Genomic DNA, 19,622 nt, shown 5'->3' on the forward strand with positions numbered 1-19,622 from the left:
ACACCCCCCCCCCCCCCCCCCCCCCCCCCGCACTCATTCATTGGGAGGGAAGCTTTGCAGCGGCTTCAACAAGCAGCAGCAGCAGCAGCGTGGGCTTTGTTGTGGACTACTGCTGAGAGAAAAGAGAGGGGAGAGACACATGGAGACAACTGACAAAGCTGCTGATAGAGAGACAGAAAATAGACAATGAAGTACATATGAGGACTGTATTTTAGAGAAAGTTAGGAAGAGCTAAAAAAGAGAGAGGGAAACAAATCAGCTAAAAGAGAGAGTTGTTTCAAAGAGAGAACCAGGAAGCAACTGTAATGAGTGACTAGAATTGTTACGGACATTACTACTACTATCACTACCACTGCCTCCACTGTTACTACTACTGCTGCTACTACGAAAGTTCAGCTTCTTCGGTGGGGATTTCCTGGTGAGTTTGATATGTTTACCAAGTGGTTTCTTTTTGTTCTTTTTCATAAATGAAAGAAAATAACTTTTTGGAAGGCTCACAGTTTATATTACTAGTATTTTTTATTTGTTTTGGGATTGTATTAAAAAGGACGTTTATGACTAAGTCTACCAGATGCAGTATATTGTGAGTTGTAGCAATAACATGTTTGTGTACATGAGACAAAATTTTCTGTAGAAGTAGGTGTTCCTTTTTTTGTAATATGAGATATATATATATATCCACTAAAACTTCCCTAAAATGTAACGAATCAACGTCAATGAATACTGCACACATTGAAATTAATCAATGATCAGCTCAATTTAGGAAGGAGCAGTGGTGTCTTATTGATTGACTAAGTGAAATAATTTTTGCTTTGATTTGCTCATTCTGTTCCTGAATAGCTATTACCATTTACTAAAAAACCCATAGTACCGTCATGCCATTGTCTTGTTAAAACCTAAAAAAGGGAAGTGAAAGCTAAATCTGCTGTTAAGATGAAAGTTGCATGTCGTTTCACAAGTGTAGCAGCCTCCTACTCTGGTGTAAATTATTAAAGCTGCTGTTCACACTGTTTTCTTTGTTTAACTTGAAGACGTTTGGCTTGACTGGCATTCATTCAAATTCGTTGTAAGAGACTAGAGGCCGACTCTAGTCAGACACAATCAAAGTGCAGATTGAACAGTATTGTTTGCTGTAATTAAGTTTGGAGCTCCATGTGTTTTTGATCATGTGTTTTTTTGTGTGTGTGAAGCATCAGGACTTAGTTTGCAGAAGGATTAGTGGATATCAAATATTTGAAGTTATATGATCAGTTCAAAGGTGAACGTCCACACAAGTCACAGTGTAACAATAGTTATTTTCTTTTTTTTCTATTGTTTTTTTTAAAGCTGGTGTGCCATGCTGAAGACTTTGTGCAGGAAAACATAGTTTGTCTTTATACTTTGTACCCCGCAGCTATTTAAGTTACTTCCCCTCTCTGCAATCTGCACACAGTCACACAACCTGCAGTTTATGAGTTTCATACTGCTTCAGATTCACACCAAATAACAGCCGGTTTGTGTGTGTGTGCGGACTGTTTGCTGTGAGGGTGCTCGGCATGTTAGGGTGGGGGGGTTGTAATCAGATGAGAGGCAACATTGTGGAGCCCCTTCCCCCTCCCCCCCAGACAGCAGACACACTTCTCAGCAACCCCATTCTAATGTGTGCACTCATACTCGCACACGTTTCCTCGGGCTGTGGCTTACACAGGTCAACGGGTCGAGTTGGAATTATATGATCAGTACCATATGTCTCTGTTGTTTCATTGCATGCATGCTAAGAACACCTTATTCAGATTTGAGTACGTTGTAGTTAATCTGAATGATGCAGATTAAGTTTTGTACAAAATTATAAACTTGTTTGCCTTAATGGTTTTGCATATTTACTACAAATCACATTTTAGATCACATCTAGCCACTGTGCAAACCATGCTACTGTGTTTTAGAAATTTGAATGCACCCATTCTACCATCCCGGGTAGCCATTGGTTACTATTGATTATCATACAGTACAGAAATAAATGGAAACCAATGGCTGTCAGGAACAGGAAGAAAATTATATGCAACAATCTGAAACTGCATATATAGCATAGAGTTGACACTATGCATTGCTTAATTGATTTGCCAATTGAAAATGAATTTGCAACAATTATGATAATAATTTTTTATTTAGCAAAAATACCAAACATCTGCGGGTTCTAGCTTCTTAAACGTGAAGATTTTCTGCTTTTCTCTGTTTCATATACATTTAAATGGAATACTTGTGTGTTTTTTTGACTGTTGATTAGGGGAAAAAAGAAAGCTGAAAATGTAACTTTGGCCTCTAGGAAATTGTTATGTGCATTTTTCTAAAATTGTATTGGCCCAACAATTAATCAAGAAATTAATAGGCAGATAGGCAGTAGTAGGCAATAGTGATGATGATAGTTAGTTGCATCATTCGAAAATGGTCAGCAAAGATGTAAAATATATTTGATTTGTAGTTAAGGAGCTAAAATTGCAGCAAACCACAACTTGTTTGGTTCTTTAACCCTTTTTACAAGCAGTCTCCCAATTGTGGGTCAGTCATTAAGTCTGTACAGCTAAACTATTGTTCAAACCCACTGGTTTTTATTTTACAATCATCTTGTGTCTACTAAAGGGGAAACTGTGTGCTGAGGGCTACACTCTATGAAGGCCATGCCCCTACGCGGTTTATATTTAAATATAAGTACAGAAATTTTCCATAGATACCAAAATATGTCTGTACATGGCTGTATTTTGCAGGAAAGGTTTATGAAAGGATGCACAAGACATTTTGAATGCATCCATTTGATAAAACATTGCAGCCATTAAAAGCACAGCCTTGGGTTTGAATATTTCACTCAGTGTAAACATCATATTGCTTCAAAGACAAGCTTGAGCGAGCTGATACAGAATATATATGATACTGTCAGATAGTGTGGAATGAAAGCATTTATAAGCAGATTTTCTTTGAGTTGTTGTAGTTAAATATGCAGAGGTGATAAGTCTTTTTTAAACAAATGTGGTGATAAACCAATATACGGGAGAATATGACATTAATCACCAGTGTGGAAATGGTACATGCTGCTTTGGTGGCTGTCGCATAATGTGAATGGATTACGTTTTCTTTTTTTATGATTGGTAAAGATCAGAGAAGGCCCCCAACTCAGATTTCCTATGGTGAATTAAAACCTGCTGATACTGACTGGTACCCTGCAAACAAATTTTGATCTGCCTTTGTAGGGCTTACGGCTTCTAGCTCGGTGTGAATAAGTGTGCCACTGTGCGTGCAGGTTGGTATCGCTGTCCCTCTGTGAGCACGCTTTGTGCTCCTGGTGAGCGAGTGAGCTTTGGCCCCCCCTGAAACAAAACGCCGCTCTATTCTATGCCCACTTTCACTCATTTCTCAATTAAGCAGCTTTCAGGGTGCCCCGGCTGGCCCCTCAGAGAATACTGTAAACCTTCTATAGTCTCTCCATATCGCCTCAGTCAAGGAGACTAATGAAAGCCACGGCCCCTTGAGAGCTTCCACATGCACTCTCAAGCCCCTGCTCTCACCAAGCAATACATTTGTATTGAAACAGGAGATGGTTATCTTTCTCTCTTCCTCCCTTTCTTTCTTTCTCTCTGACTTTTGCGTTTTTTTCCTTCACACATTCTCTATGATGATTATGAGATCATATCAGGGAGTCAAGCTCACGGCTAATGAAGACAGAAGAGGGTGGTGGTGCCATTGCTTTGGCTAGACAATGGCTATTTTCTCACTTTATTGTCACTTTCTATCAGTCTTAACCCCTAAGCTGTTTGACATTTTGGAATAATATTTCTTTGGAATTTGGAGGGTGTCTGTGATACATTTAGTGCCTTAAAGTAGCTAGATTTTATATTCTATTTCATAGCACCTATTTTTAAACATTTAGTTATAGGTGTTTACGTTTTTATGAATAGTAGAATATGGTATTTCAACACTAATAATTAGACTTAATTTAAGATGATAGACTTTCACACTACATCTGTCAATGTATCATCCAGTGTATCACAATCTGTGCAGGTCAGCTGATTAGTAATAAGAAATTGCAGCAGCGGCGAAGTCATGTTTTGAGAAGGTGTTTTTGAATGAGTCCAATATGTTAACAAATCACACAAATAGTGGTTGGAAAAAGCTTTCATGTATCTGTCATTGAAACAATTAGAGATCTGGTATACTAAAGGATAAATCAATGCTTAAAGATGATTTGGCAACAGGCTATTTTAGCCATAAAATCGTTCATAATACAGACTTAATTTAATGTTTATTATAGCTCAGTATAGTTTATCATGTCATACATTTTATAGGCTGAATGTTTATGTTTGAGTCTTATATTTCATCTCAAATGAAATATATTTTATTGTATTCTTACTTACTTATTAATCCTATACCTGCTATTATTTTTTTCTCCTGTCAATATACATCTTGGTCACAACTCTTTAATAACCAAATGTAAATCCCCCCATCTTTTGTTTTTCTTCCCAAACACTATGAATACTATCATTAGTGTCCGTTGAAATGTGACATCAAATCTAATTATGTAGACCATGCCTCATGTCAAGGACCTACAACAAAGTTGATTCTCTGCACGTCTTTGTTTAAAGCCTCTGTGTGTGGACAGAGGGCATATCTAATTAAGACGTTTTTTGTGCTTACAAGATGATCTTTTGTGCTGCAGATTTAGAATCGTTTTACTTTAAAATATGTATAATGTCCAGATGAATGTCATATAATCATCCTCTCTAATGATCTTTAGTACAATCTAATATGTGGAAGATATACAACATATTTTTTATCTATTCTTTCTGTCTGTCTCCCTTCCAAATCCCATTTTTTCCAGTTACCCTCCCTGGTGCACTCCTAGCTCCTGTTTCTTCCACCTCAGCCTCCCTCACCACACGTCGCTCCTCTTCCAACTCCTCCTCCTCCATGCAGACCTCATACCGACTACCCAACCCCTTGCCACCCCTCCCTGTGCGCAAAGGTGTCCGAGGTCGTCGTCCCAAATCCCAGACTATTGCTTTGTTGAAGGCAGCGGCCGAGGCTGCGGCGGCAGCAGCATTAAATGGAGCATCACAAAGCCCTGGCAGGACTAGCTCTGAGTCCCAACTGGCCCCCAGACCACACAAGAAGAGAGGGCCCAAGCCTAGGAACAAGGTGAGATGTCACAAGAGTTGTAATCTATTATCCTGCGGTCCAGTGACCCTGACATTTTATAGTTTATGTATTAAGGCAAAAATTATTTTGACAAAGAGGAGACAAGGTGTGAACCGTTCAAGGAAGGGAGCACTATTTATCGATGTTTATTCACGATAAATGAGGAGAACAGCTTTGCTTTTAGAAGCTGTTTTATGTGCTGCAGTGCAGTACATGTGTAGCAGTGAAAGTGTTAAAACACACCTTTAATAAATCATTAACTAACAGCCTTTGTACAGAGAGTTGATGAGAGAGGGTTTGTTTGTTTTTGCTCCAGAGGAAGCCTCGGGTGGTGCAATCCCTGGGGGCACCAGCAGTTACAGGTCCGTCTCCTGAGACCAGACTGAACTCCAGCCACGTTTTAGCAGACACCAACCATAGCAACGGCTCAAGTGTAGTTTGCACAGGTAAATTGGATAACAGATACAACTGAGTCTGATGCCTGAATGTGTACTAATGTATTCGATTTCAGCAACTCTGTTGTGGTGAATTCTAGCTTGACTGACAGTCTCTCTTTGTATCATTCCAGTGTGTGTCTATGTGAACAAGCACGGTGACTATGGCCCGCATCTTGACCGAAAACTAGTACAGCAGCTCCCAGACCACTTCGGTCCAGCTCCAGTCAATGCGGTACTTCAGCAGGCTGTTCAGGCCTGTGTGGACTGTACGTACCAGCCCTCTGTACTGCTGTCATTCCTACAGAGCCAGTCCCACACAGGAGGCGAAGTCATCAGAGGTAAATCTGGTGAACACTACAGGATGTTCACTCTGAAAGAAACTGTTAGCAGACAAGGCAACATCATTAAATTGCTTGTTAACTAACAGTGCAAAACCCAAATAGTAAATTATAAAAAACAGATAAAAGTACCAAATCATCACATTACAGAAGCGTTAGAGGTGCTGGTAGGCAGATTTTGTTACCTTTGGAAAGAGCCAGGCTAGCTGTTTCCCCTGTTTCCAGTCTCTATGCTAAGCTAAGCTAACAAACTGCTGTCAGTAGCTTCAAATTTGTTGTTTAGACATGACAGTCAATCTTCTCTTCTAACTCTTGGCAGGAAAGCGAATAAGTGTATTTCCCAAAATGTAACGCCATTAAAGCCTGCATAGGCAATCAGCCAGGTGAAATTGGTGCAAGCACACGCTCATAGGTCTTGAATCTGGCCCGTGTGTGTGTGTGTGTGTGTGAGAAGGAAGAGAAGCAGAATAAAAAACTGTGCCTGTGGCAGCAGCTGATGTGAGCGCTGTGTCTGTAATCAGAAATGACATGTGCGTCTAACCTGGTTTGGGATGCTGGGATTGGGTCTCCCTTGGGGGGGCAGATTGGGAAGACTATTGGTGAGCCTGAAGGAGGAGGAGGAGGGGGGGGGTTAATTTGTGGATTTGTGCAGGCTTGGCTTGGGTGGGAGAGTGTAGTGCAGTGTGGGATGGGGTGAAAATGTGGGTTTGTGCTTATAAAGGGTGGGTGCTAACCCTAGACCATCTGCTGCTTTTCTTTAGCTGTGAATGCATACTGTGTGTGTGTGATTAAATATAGCATACGGACTAATAGTTGTTTGTGTTCAACCCACCAGTGCGGTCAGAGCATGGTATCCGCTATGTGAAGCTGCCCTCCGTCTCCAGTACGTCTTCTGTACTGCGGTTCCTGGAGAACCTGTGCCAACATCTGGAGAGTGATAGTCTGTTCAGCTCGCAGCCGTTCAGCTCCTACAGCAACAACACACGCTTCTACAACAGGACCAAGTCAGGTGGGCAAATGTGTGGATGGAGTAACTGTAACGGGAGGGAGTGAAGCAGAACTATTAAAAAAGGATAGAGAATTAAATTAAATATATGTAATGTAAATCGTTTCTACTGCCACAACAAAATACTATATTTTTTACAGATTTTGTTTTATGTTAACAACATCTTTGTTTCTAAACAGTCATTACTGCGGTTATGTGTGCTGTGCACGTCTCCTGTAATCACTTGTTGCTCAAACACTATACGAAGGAATGAGACATTTTCTCTGGATTTGCTGTTGCTGAAGTTTGTGTTTCTGTAAGCAGGGCATTTAAAGCTAGGGTAGGCAACATTGGAGAACTAGCAAGAGACAGCTAGAGTGTGCGCACAGGTTGGTAGGTAGCCAGGCAGGTAGGCAGGCTAGCCAATCATTTCATTGGCCGTGCTCATTACAGTCCCGCAACAGATCCTGGATTTTGTTTTCCATTTTGAATTGAATTGAATTGAATTTTTTTCAGGATAACCCCTTGAGATGTATCATCTCAATTTTGAGGGGGTCCTGCAACATACATACATGCATGTACAGACACAAAAGTTAACCACACAGTACAGACACATAAACATAAACACAATACACAAACATATATACAAAACAATAACTCGCTCACCTGCCCTTACCTCCACAATTAATATGGCAAACAAATTAAAATACATTGACTAAATGATCAACAGAGTGCAGTAAAGAACTAATGCAACATTTATCAATATACCTTATGACAAATGTAACATACAGGATAAAGTCACATCTTCATATAAATGTCCAAAGAAAATCATGATAAAGGAGGTCACAATTATAGTCATACTACTGTATATTCTACATAGGTTATACCAATTCTTATATGTAATACTATTGGTACCCCTAATAACAAGAACATATAGTTTCAAGAAAATAAAATAGTGATGATTTGAATAAACAAAAAGTGGTAATAGATCTCAAGGAAAGAGGAAGGTTATTCCAGTCTTGAAGGGCTCTACATTTTGGTGTCAGAGCATTTGATTTATTGATTGGTGTTGGGATTTAAAGAGCATTTCAACAAATATAACAAATACTTCTGAAATAAATGTCCTGTCCTACCCTAGTTTTAATTTGTTCTGCCATGGTGGCTCATCATTGCTAATACTGAATTACATATTCTTCCATTTATTCCAAACAAACTACTGTCCCATACTCACCAACTAATTTAATGTTGAACTATGGAGTTTGGTTTACTGTTTTGATAAACAGGGGTAAGTCTGGTGGGAGCTGAGGTAGCAAGAGTAAGCAGCAATGATAATGTCTTGTTGTGATAGGTTAAATTATTTTAAAACTTAAGAAGAAGAAGCACCTCTACTAGCAAAACTTTTGTGGGCCAGATACAGAAAAATCTAATTGTTAAATGTTCGGTATTAACATCCTATTCTGTCTTTTCGATTCTTCATGTTTAATCGACTGAGGTAAATGTTTTCATCAACTACAGTAGTAAGTAATCCATCATTGTAGGTAATGACGTTGTTCAAAATGTCAGAACCTCTAAGAGTGCAATGTAAATGCAATGCAATTTATTATAAATAAGCTCAAGCCATATTTTAGTTCATTAAAAAATATATAATATAAATTTGTATCTGAAAAGCCAAAACCGATAAAGCACAACATTTTCATATCAAAGACAGAATTTGGTAGAAAGTTAGACCCACTCATTTACTGGTGCCTTTACATTTGTATGTATTTTGATGAAGATTTAGATCTAAATTCAGATAAGAGTAAACGTTTAGTTAAAAAGATAAGTTTAGAGAATTGTGCGACATTAAAGGGGTATGTCACTTTATCTTTGTTTGTATAGTCCAGTGCAGTGCAGCATTTTTCTTTTTTCTATTTGCGTTCACATGTTCCAAACAGTATCTCTCTCATCCTTTCTTGATACAGAACCACTGTCCCACACTGAGAACGGCCTGTCCAATGACGATTCCACAAAGGATCCCGCTAACAGCACCCGCTCCCTTCACAACGCATCGGACTACAGAACAGCAAAGAAGGAGCGGCCATATTACCCTGGACAGACACCGCCACCCCTACGTCGCGTCAGCTCCAACCCCACCGAACTTGGCCCAATGTGTGCACACAGACGAGTGGAGGGTAGGTTTATATACACACACACACACACACACACACACACACACACACACACACACACACACACGCACACACACACTCAACCGGGGCAAAATGATCTAATAGTTGGGACATTTATGCCCAACTTTTTCCCTCTGCTCAAAACCCTGGATGTGGACAAGAAGATGATGGTGGTCTTTTCCCAAAACAGTCCATCGCCCTTCAACTGACTAAGCCCCGCATAGTCACTGTCTTGTAGTGTGAAGCTAGTTAATCCTAGTAATACGCATAAGTATGATTTGACATTCGCTGTTTAGGGAAGGGGTTTTAGCAAATGGTCAATTTATCCTAATTAATATGTTTTTTTTGCTTCCCATTTATTTAACGTGGCCTAAATTTGACACCTTTCAGACATTTTTGAGCCATGGCCTTTTTAACATCTGACTGTAACACTTACAGACAATAAAGTCATGAGTAGGAGGTAAAATATTTAATTAAAGGTATTAGTTTGATTTGTCTTTTCTTTCTCTCACCCCCACACTCTACAGCGGCTAGCTCAACAACAGGCCCGGACCACGTGAAACAGGACAAGGAGGGTTCAGGGAATGATGCTTCTTCCTGGTCAGTTGATGATGTTATACGGTTTGTCCAAGAGGCTGATCCCCAAACTCTTGGCCCGCACGTCGAGCTGTTCAGGAAACATGTGAGTATTGAACTCTGTCTTCTTTGTCCCGTTTAAAGGTCAATAGACAACAAGCTTCCTACCACACTGGTTTTCACTCATTGTGCTGTATCGTGCGGTTGCCTGGTAAAATAAACTCTCCCTTAGTCTCCATGCTCCAGGAAAATCAGAATGGAATTTCCACATTCAAGTCACTTTTGTCATTTTAATCGAATTGATCTGAGAGGAAGTGCTTGTAATGTGCCCCTCTGCTGACAGCGTGCTCCTCTCTCTACAGGAGATTGATGGCAAAGCTCTGATGCTGCTGCGCAGTGATGTCATTATGAAGTACATGGGACTGAAGCTGGGACCGGCGCTCAAACTCTGTCATCACATCGAGAAGCTGAAACAGACCAAACAATAGAGGATGAAGGCCCACTATGTTTTCTCACTGGCAATCAAACACACACACACACACACACACACACACACACACACACACACACACACACACAAACATTTATTCTACAGGGATGTAGTGCAGTGTAAATCCACCTGAACCAGGGTCGTAGCTACCACTGAGGACACTAAGGTCACGTCCTCTGTATGATTTTTTGTGTGAATTTGGGGGTTCTAGCAATCTGTAGGGAGTTTACAAAGACAACTTACACATGATGGTCGTTTTATGAATTGATTCCAGTATTTTTAGAATCAGGCTGTTATAAATTGACCACTATTTGGCCAAGACATAAGTAAAACAATAGAAACAGCGTTTAGATCATCACGCTGGGGAATAAAAGTGACTGAATTTAATTATACAGTTAACTGAATGAACAAAATATGAAAAAATCCATGTAGTTAAAAACATTGGAGATGTTCTTTTTTGTTTCTGGTCAAATTTTTTTGATGGTGCTGCGGTGTGCATTAATGACCTCAGTATTTCTAAAATTCTGGCTACGGCCCTGATCTGAACACATACATTATTTTAATTTATAGACCACAGTTTACCTTCACATTAAAACAGATACGCGGTACATGAATTCATCATAAGTGTAATTAGTAAAAGATATCTGAACATAGGCATATGTGTTCATGTTAGTGAGTTTTTGCCTTATTATGAACAACTGGAGATCATAAGTTACCAGACGTTTATTTAGCCTTTTACACACACACACGTACACACATGCAAGCACACACAATGCTGTAGGTTTTGCAGCTTTATCTCTTCAGAGATCCATATGTTAAAATATTTTTTCCCTTGTCAGAATTTCAGGATGGACGCTCTGCACTTAAGACTGGGAGAGTTCAGGTACTGGCAGTGATCATCTCACTGCATCATTTCTGACAATGCAATAAAGTTTCTGAATGACTGTGTCTGTTACAGACTGTCAAATTAAGTTTATGCAAGCCAGTGAATGTATGAAGTCATGAGCATTTTTCGTAACAGATACTGAACAACAGGAGTGCCCTAGTTAGAAGTGGCGTTAAGGGTTTCACTCCACAATGTTGGATAAGTTTTCTTTCTTCCCTGAAGTCAATCATTACATACATGATTTCTGTCCTCAAACACTATTTTTTGACAAAGATCTAAAAATAAGTTTGGCAGACAGGGCGCCACTTTTATTTAAATGGTGGATATTTTATTTTGTAAGATAACCTTTCACCATTTTCTGCAGCACAGGCTGTAGATGTAGAAAATCAGTTACTGAAGTGTTATTTCTCTTTTTGTGTCCGTTTCATGTGCTGGAAGACATTCAAGCTGAACGGTTTCATCCTGAGCATTAATAATGCTACAAGATTTTACTATGCTTTGAGAGTCACACTATCAAACACACACACACACACACACACACACACACACACACACACATACAAGATATACACAAACAATGACTGGAATACTGTAAAGTGTTGACAATACAATAAAGACAAGGCCATTAACTGTCTAGTTTGACTGCTGTACAGAACCTTTAAAGTGCTCCTGAGAGGGGACATGATGGAAAACATGTTTTGTATAAAGTCAAGCCAAAAGGTTGTTTTTTGATATCATTTTGTACTGTAACAAAGTATATCAATCTGTATCAAGCGTAAGTGTAATCAATTTTTTTCTGCCTGAAATAGTTTTAGTGTACATCATCAAATACCTTCCTACAGGAAAATATTGTGTCTGAGTAATTATTCACATGTCTCGAAGTATTTCTGTTTTTGGTGGCAGAAATACTAATTTTCTGAACATTTCAGAACCATTTTCAAACCAAATCTGTTGTAGCTGCATTTCACACTGTTGCTCTCCTGTAGTGGTAACAAGTTGATACTTGAAACCATCTTGCTTTAATGTGACACTCAGGTTATAGTAGTTGTTTCTTAGAAGATGTTTTACATCATTAGCATTTTGTGTTCATTACTACAGCATAGAGGGACTGCACAATAACCAACTATGTATATTTTTTATGCCTTGTCATCTATCGCTCCGCAGCATTTCATGTGTGTATATATACGACTTTTTACAGCAAGTTCAACAAAAGATGTTTGTTAAATATGTTTGATATGCATTCACACAATTAAACATTGACATGTTTACATCATCTTAGTGTTTGAGACCCCACCACAATGCCACCATGGTAGCTACTACAAGTTTTTTTTTATTTGCCTAGTCCTATGGTTCCCAACCTTTTTGACTTGTGACAGCTTAATATGAAGGAATGTCTGCTTGTAACCCATCCTCATTAGTTTATATGTTTCATTTCATCCAATAATTTCTACAAAAACGGAAAGTATAGAAGAAATGGCATTTTGGTCAACATAAAAGCACTTTTCTGCTCCTCTGTTTTGTTAATCATCTAGTGACCCCTCAGATTTGTCTTGTGACCACTTGCGGTTCCCAGCCCCTAGGTTTTGAACCACTGGCCAAGTCAGTCGAATTGATTACTGAAAACAACTTGGGGACAAGGAGAGAAAGAATATAGATAAGAAAGGTATAACGAGTAATAGAAATTAATACATAAATGCACCCAAAAAGATTCAAGAGCCATAGCAGAGAAGAGGATCATTTTAGTTTTGGTGGGTTGTGTGTGTGTGCCTGGAGTATGGGGGTTGGGGGTCAAAGGATCATGGATGTCTTACTTAAGGAAAGTGACAGTCCAATAGGAATCATTGTTCAAAAGATCAGCCAGTTCAAATACCTCACCAGAAGCATTCAGGATAAACAGGCTAATTATGACTCCTCTTGCAGATTCTTGAGGAATGGTATATGTTGTTTGCTGGTTGTGAAGCAAGCTATAATCACAGCATTGTGCGCCCTGTTGAAACCACTATTACCCCACCACATGCTTACAATTATTTTTTGATAAACAATGGTAAATAAATGGTATGTGTTGCTTTAAGGAAACCAGGGCCAGTTTCCTGCCATGGGGCTCTGGCATTAATTTAACAAGTAATGGTTCAAAAGTAGGCAATCTACATAGAATGAAATGACTGCCCTAAGAGAGCGCTTTACTCTAAAATAAAAAAGACAGAAATATATTTAATAATAACTTGTGTACTAAATCATTGTGAATGAGTATATTTAGGTGAGATCTTACCTTTTTTGCTTTAAATGGGACTGGTCCCATCTCTATGAAATTAAGTGTAGGCTAAACTTAGAAAAAATGGATAAAATAGCATTCACCAATGATAAATCTGAGGTGTTTCTTCATAATTAGATATGATATGGAGCCTAATGGCAGAGAAGTAATCAGATCTTTTAAGTAAAAGTAGCAATGCCAGAGTAATTAAACAACTAAAAGTCATGCATTCAAAACTTAAAAAGTACAAAAGTATATACACCAAAATTGACTTAAAGTACCATCAGTAAAAGCTCATTTCATTATTATATTTGTTTTATGAATGTTGATACATTAATACATAAACCGTTTTAATGCTGCAGATGGTAAAGTTTACACTCATTTTAATTACTTACTGCTGAGTGGGTAGCTTGTGAATTTCTCCCCAGGTGATAGACAGTCTTATGTTAAGCTATAATAATACATTACATTTGATAATTTGTATTATTAATCTGAATCTACAAAGTACCTAGTAATCAATTAAATGCAGTGTAGTAAACAGTACAAGATTTGCCTCTGAAATGTAGTGGAGTAGAAGTATTAAAGTAGCAGAATACATGTAAAGTACAATTACCCCAAAATTGTACTTACAGTACCTGAGTAAAATGTATTTAGTTACTTTCCTCCACTGCTGGTATCGTATACTTTGGATGACATTGTTTCACAATTCGACTTCTTTATGATAATATTCTGACTGTTGTTGCTATAGGAACGGAAGTCATTAGTTGATGTTAAACTGAGGGCGGTGAACAGTTTCAAAGACATGTTATCTCCACGTTTTAGGCTCCTACCAAAGTAAGTCTCACGTTAACAATAATAATAGTAGTAATAATAATCACTCACTCCACTTACTACTAGCTTTTCTGGAGCGTTTCGTCCTTGGTTAGTGGGGTTTGCTGAATTGTCAAATATTTAGCTCACTTGTCATCATAACTTCACAGCCCTAGTTTTCTAGAGCAGACTAAAGTCCAGCCTACTGGCTTGTTTATAAGTTGTAACTATAAACAAAACCTAATTTTACTTTACGGAATGCAGTGTTTTTCTTGTGATTGTACTTGGACTGTGTTAAATGCTGGATCCAGAATCTGACCACTAGCTTCAGTTCAAGTAGAAATACTGTAGTTGAGACTGAAACTAGACAGTATTAAAACATTTCCATCTAGTGGACAGATCATCTCAGTGCATTTGGTTCAGATGGGGAGGAAATGAAGTGTCACACAAAAGGCCTTCCGTTTCAATGCAGTCACATTTATTGGCTTTTTTCTATGCACAGTTACTAAGCAGCTGATGAGCTGTTAAAATGAATTAGATATAGAATAATGGAATTTTCACAATGTTGTAGCCCCCCCCCCAAAAAAAAACAATAAATACAAGACTGAAGGTGTTGCACAGCTCCAAAATATACAAAGGCTTGGAAATAATCATGTAAACTTTGAAAAAAAAAACTTTTTTGTTTTATTATTTTATTGATTTATTTTACAAAAGAAAGAATTTGAAACATTTTTTCTTTAAAAACGTATTTACAGGTTTATACAAAAATACAAAAGTGATTCAAATCTGTTAAGTCCTAGCTAGTTTTAAACATGGAGCCTCTTTTAATTAGATAGTTACACTGTGTCTTTAATGTCTGTATTTTTTCTGTCCTCTGTCACATATTTCAAAGACTGTTTAGTATTATTCCATACTGTACACTTTTGAGAAAAAAATATCCATTGTTTGTTGTCACACTTCCCATTAGGGCAAAATTGCGTGCAGACATTTCAAGACAGCTTGGGACAAAGAATATAAAGGTTATAGATTCAGGACTGAGTGGAGGACTGAGGTTTGAGAGGGCTAAACTAGAGTCTGCATGACAACCTCACAGTTTGTCTTCCTAATCAAATTGTGTCAGTCATTCATATATCTACTGCTTTTAAAAATAAAAGAGGTACAACACCTCAATGCCAGGTATAGTACAGAAAAACCACACAAAACAAATTTTCAAATACTTTGAGTATTTTTGTTTTAAAACTTTTAAATGGTGTTTCACAGAGTCAAATTACATGTTTCATGTAATACTGTATCAACCCTACAGATTTGTTTATTTTCCAGTAGCCTAATAATGTTTTGTGGGAATCAAAAAATTCTGATATGAGTCAAAAGTAAAGACAGTGACTTTCTGATCAGATCAAACCAGTTTTTGAGGTCTATTAACTGATCTATATTTTTTCCATTTCTATTTTTATTAGTACATTTTATGTAACGTGGCTTGTCCAGATATGCACTTTAAACTAAATCAGCAGTTTCTCCTGGAAAGTACTTATCTCACTCCCAACTTCCACAGCTCCAGCAAGACTAGGACCCAGCACCAAGAGTGTTCAGATTCTCCATCCCAACAGATTCTGTATCATTTTCTTTACAGTCTCTTACATATGATTGTCCAGTGAGTAGATATACAGTACAAGATAAACCCCTGTTTGTGATCACGACTATACAGAACAGAATTAGCCAGACAATTTGTACATCTATAGAACACACTATTGAACTTGACATTTGAACAGAAAATACAAAATCTTTTCTTGTGGTATAGAGACATCCCTCAGATAAAAATAATGATATGGTGGTGATATCCTTTTCTTTACTTATTGCATGCGATAGAAAACACAACAAATAAAACAATGAACAGGAACAAGTGCGCTTCAGCAACATGGGTATAATGAATGTAAAATTCTAATAATCATTTCACAGCTTTTTACTCTCTCCATCTTACACAGTGTCAGTTCTGCAATTCAAATTCGCTGAGTATCAAACAGTTGTGGTTTTGCTATCTATCTATCTATCTATCTATCTATCTACCTATCTATCTATCTATCTATCTATCTATCTATCTATCTATCTATCTATCTATCTATCTATCTATCTATCTATCTATCTATCTATCTATCTATCTATCTATCTGTCTGTCTGTCTGTCTGTCTGTCTGTCTGTCTGTCTGTCTGTCTGTCTGTCTGTCTATCTATCTATAGCATTTACAATAAAACAGTAATATGCTTGCTGAGGTATTCACAGAATACAGTGAATGGTTTCTATTGAAGTACGGTCTCTGAATGTATATGTGTTGTATTTGCTGTGGTAGGCAGGTGAGAGTTCAAACTTTCCATATATGATAGTTTGCTTCTGTAGCACACCGGGTACTCTACATGCGTAACATCTATTGGAAGGATGAGAAAGATTTTACAGCATACTCTAACCCCGGTGTCGGATAGAAAAGGCTGCAGCAATGCAAGAAATGCATTGCTGACTTTTAAGTATCGGTGGTATGTAGTCCTTTCCTCCTCTTGTCTCCTCTCTTTCAGATTTTGTGATATGAAGTTTCGAGGGTAAGACAAAATGGCGTGCCACTGGGTTGAGCTTTCACCTGTCTAATGCTACTGGGTCAGTGCAAATGAAGGAGAGGCAACAAGGAGAGGAGAACAGTGTACATTGTTGTGTACAAGATTCATGTGTAATGTTGTCAGTGAGACCTGTTCTTCTTTGCTACACTCAGGTTGATTCCCTATAAAATTTCTGCTTGATGTTTTATATAGATATTACTTTTTATATTCAGTACAAATATACATATGCAATTTCATTATAAGATATATTTTCTTTTCAAGGAATATTCTTGAAGAATCATGAAGTGCAAAAGTGAGGTTGGTTCTTGGAAAACTTTCCAAATTAACCTCTAGTCAAACCGATTGAGGACCCTCTAAAGCATTTTCACCGTCTGCACTCAATGGTATCTTTTAAACTGCTTTGAAATGCACCTTTTCCTCTTCAAGTCAGCACAGCAAGACTGGCCAGCAGCTGGAAAAACTTTAATCGGTCTAAACATACTATAATTCAAGGTTGGATTTAAATAAGTATGTGATTGAATTCTGGTTGAACATGGTGCAGGTCCATGTGTATGTGCAGGGACTTATAAATGCCCTGCTTACAACCACCTCTAGTAGAGAAAGGCCACTGTGCGATTGTCCAAAATTAGCCTGTATCTTTTGACAGATGGGCCCCATCTAGGCGCAAGCCCTTGCTCCTTCTTGTTAGACACTCAAATCCAAGACAAATGAATTTAGATCATTGGCAATGTGGTACGAATGTCACTAAAACCTTTCACAGTGAAAGATTACCTAATCTTATAATACAAAGGAACCACAAAAATGTCGACAGAAACCAGGATCCAGGGGATGTTTCCATATAGGGTCATGCAACATGGTGAAACTTTATCATCATGTTCTGAGGCGCAGTTTTACAAAAATACATGCATTATGTTATCTTTTTGTATATAATTAATATGAAGAAATATATGATTGGCTCTGTGTGATATACTTTCTATGCCAGGTCTGCAGATGGAAATATAATAGATAAGTTGGTGCTGTGTTGTTAGTAACTTCCACAATGAAACAACCCTTGCTTGTTGGCAGGAATATTGAGTATGGACTGTGGGAAGTCTGGCCAATGCTTTGGGCACCAGAAGTTGAAAGAATGTTAAATTTCATAAGAATTTTTAATTTTAATAAGAAAGCAGTTCCTCAGCGAGACACACGCACCCACACCATTCAAAACACAAGAAGTACAAAGTATTAGTGGATATTGCATGTGCTTGTTCATGCACACGCACGTTGTCCGTACACACGTCCACAAAATGTCTTTTCTTATCATAATTAACCAAACTTTTGGGACTGTTTTTTTTTTTTTTATTTAAAAAAAGACAGTTCATTCAAAATAGGTCTTATGTGTTGCTCCTTTAACTACTGTGTGAGGGAGCTATTCTTTTGATAATGCAGTATTTAGGTATATCCTCAAAGTTTTCTTTATCATCCCTTTATGATTCAGCATCTCACAACACTTTGTTTGACACCCTCAAATATAATAGTAGACCCAAAAATGGGTGCTGTTTAGCAACAGTCAGATCTTGTGAAGAAGAAGATCTGAAGAATTACACTATTGGCCTTGATGACACACCGATCCAAAATTAGAAAAGTTGAAGGGGCCATTTCAAATGTAGGACACAGCTAAGAATAGAGGACATCTCTCATCGTATGGTTTTAGGATGATCTGTCATCATGGGGGCTCCCATCTGAGTTCTCTGTCTCACCTTCGGAAATGGCTTGCATGGGGGCTGTGTAGAGACGGCTACGTGTACTGTAGCGACTGCTGTTGGCTACAGGGGGGATCCGAGAACGTCCTTGTCGAGATGCAGCTGACATAGGCAGGGTTTTGGGGGTGAAACTCTCAGAGTTGGCCCTGGGAAAAAGGCCTGGTATGTGGACTGGATCCAGACCAGAAATGGGAGTCTCTTGAAGTGTAGAGAATGGTTCCTCAGTCTGTCTTATAGACCCTTCCTGAAGGGACTCCCCAGGAGTTTTAGGGGTGATAGGGCTCTTCAGAATCTCTGTAGCTGACATGCGGTAGCTGGAATCAGACCTGCTACCTTTCTTTAGCAACAGGAGTTTAAACTCCTCATTAGACGTACTGGATTTCTTGGCGCTGCGGTAGATTGGCACAGGGGCTCGTTGTGACCCAGCAACAGTGGCTAATGGGGCTGGGATGTTGAGAGGAGGGGCTGGTGGGATGATGACGGCAGAGACAGGGGTTACTGGTGCTGTAGGGCAGAGACGAGACTTCACGTTTATGTCTCCTGAATCTTTACGGCCCAGGACCTTTCTCTTCGATCTGAATGAGGAAATCAAAACATAGTCTTAATTGAGATTTAGACAGTAGATGAATCGATGCAGAGATAGACAAAATTACATAAACACACGTTAAATAAAAAGTGGCTGGATCATCACAATAATTTGACACATACGCACACACACATACATATATATACACTGCTCAAAAAAATAAAGGGAACACTTAAACAACACAATGTAACTCCAAGTCAATCACACTCCTGTGAAATCAAACTGTCCACTTAGGAAGCAACACTGATTGACAATCAATTTCACATTGTTGTGCAAATGGAATAGACAACAGTTGGAAATTATAGGCAATTAGCAAGACACCCCCAATAAAGGAGTTGTTCTGCAGGTGGTGACCACAGACCACTTCTCAGTTCCTATGCTTCCTGGCTGATGTTTTGGTCACTTTTGAATGCTGGCGGTGCTTTCACTCTAGTGGACTAATCCTCGACCAGAGATCCCCACTTTCAAGTTTGCACAATTTGTTTTTACAGTTTATTCTCCCTCTGTGGCAGGTCAGGCCCATGTTAGAGAACTGGTAGACAAACTCTGGACACATGACACATTTTTTGGTCAAACCCACACACACT

General features: G+C 38.6%; 2 protein-coding genes across 4 annotated transcripts in view; one reads left to right on the forward strand and one right to left on the reverse strand.

The window, feature by feature from the left end:
* Window positions 1-12,316, forward strand: part of scml2 (Scm polycomb group protein like 2) — a 26,377-nt gene extending 14,061 nt beyond the window's left edge. The window contains exons 8-15 of one of the 2 annotated variants that reach the window (XR_006822283.1): window positions 4,847-5,163; window positions 5,480-5,609; window positions 5,732-5,938; window positions 6,774-6,947; window positions 8,885-9,094; window positions 9,619-9,773; window positions 10,030-11,040; window positions 11,482-12,316. Coding sequence is in view for 1 of the 2 variants with exons in the window: in XM_046033387.1 (XP_045889343.1) it covers window positions 4,847-5,163; window positions 5,480-5,609; window positions 5,732-5,938; window positions 6,774-6,947; window positions 8,885-9,094; window positions 9,619-9,773; window positions 10,030-10,155 (1,319 nt within the window). In the remaining variant the exon portion in view is untranslated. Of the gene's footprint in view, window positions 1-4,846; window positions 5,164-5,479; window positions 5,610-5,731; window positions 5,939-6,773; window positions 6,948-8,884; window positions 9,095-9,618; window positions 9,774-10,029 lie in introns of both variants that reach the window. The other variant, XM_046033387.1, reaches the window with a different exon arrangement.
* Window positions 12,317-18,026: 5,710 nt separating this feature from the next.
* Window positions 18,027-19,622, reverse strand: part of nhsb (Nance-Horan syndrome b (congenital cataracts and dental anomalies)) — a 27,135-nt gene continuing 25,539 nt past the window's right edge. For both annotated transcript variants that reach the window (XM_046031748.1, XM_046031749.1), the window contains one exon: window positions 18,027-19,024. In XM_046031748.1, the coding sequence (XP_045887704.1) occupies window positions 18,397-19,024 (628 nt within the window). In that variant the 3' untranslated portion in view covers window positions 18,027-18,396. The remainder of the gene's footprint in view (window positions 19,025-19,622) is intronic.

Source organism: Micropterus dolomieu, linkage group LG20 (genome assembly GCF_021292245.1).
Source record: "Micropterus dolomieu isolate WLL.071019.BEF.003 ecotype Adirondacks linkage group LG20, ASM2129224v1, whole genome shotgun sequence".
Lineage (NCBI taxonomy): Eukaryota > Metazoa > Chordata > Actinopteri > Centrarchiformes > Centrarchidae > Micropterus > Micropterus dolomieu.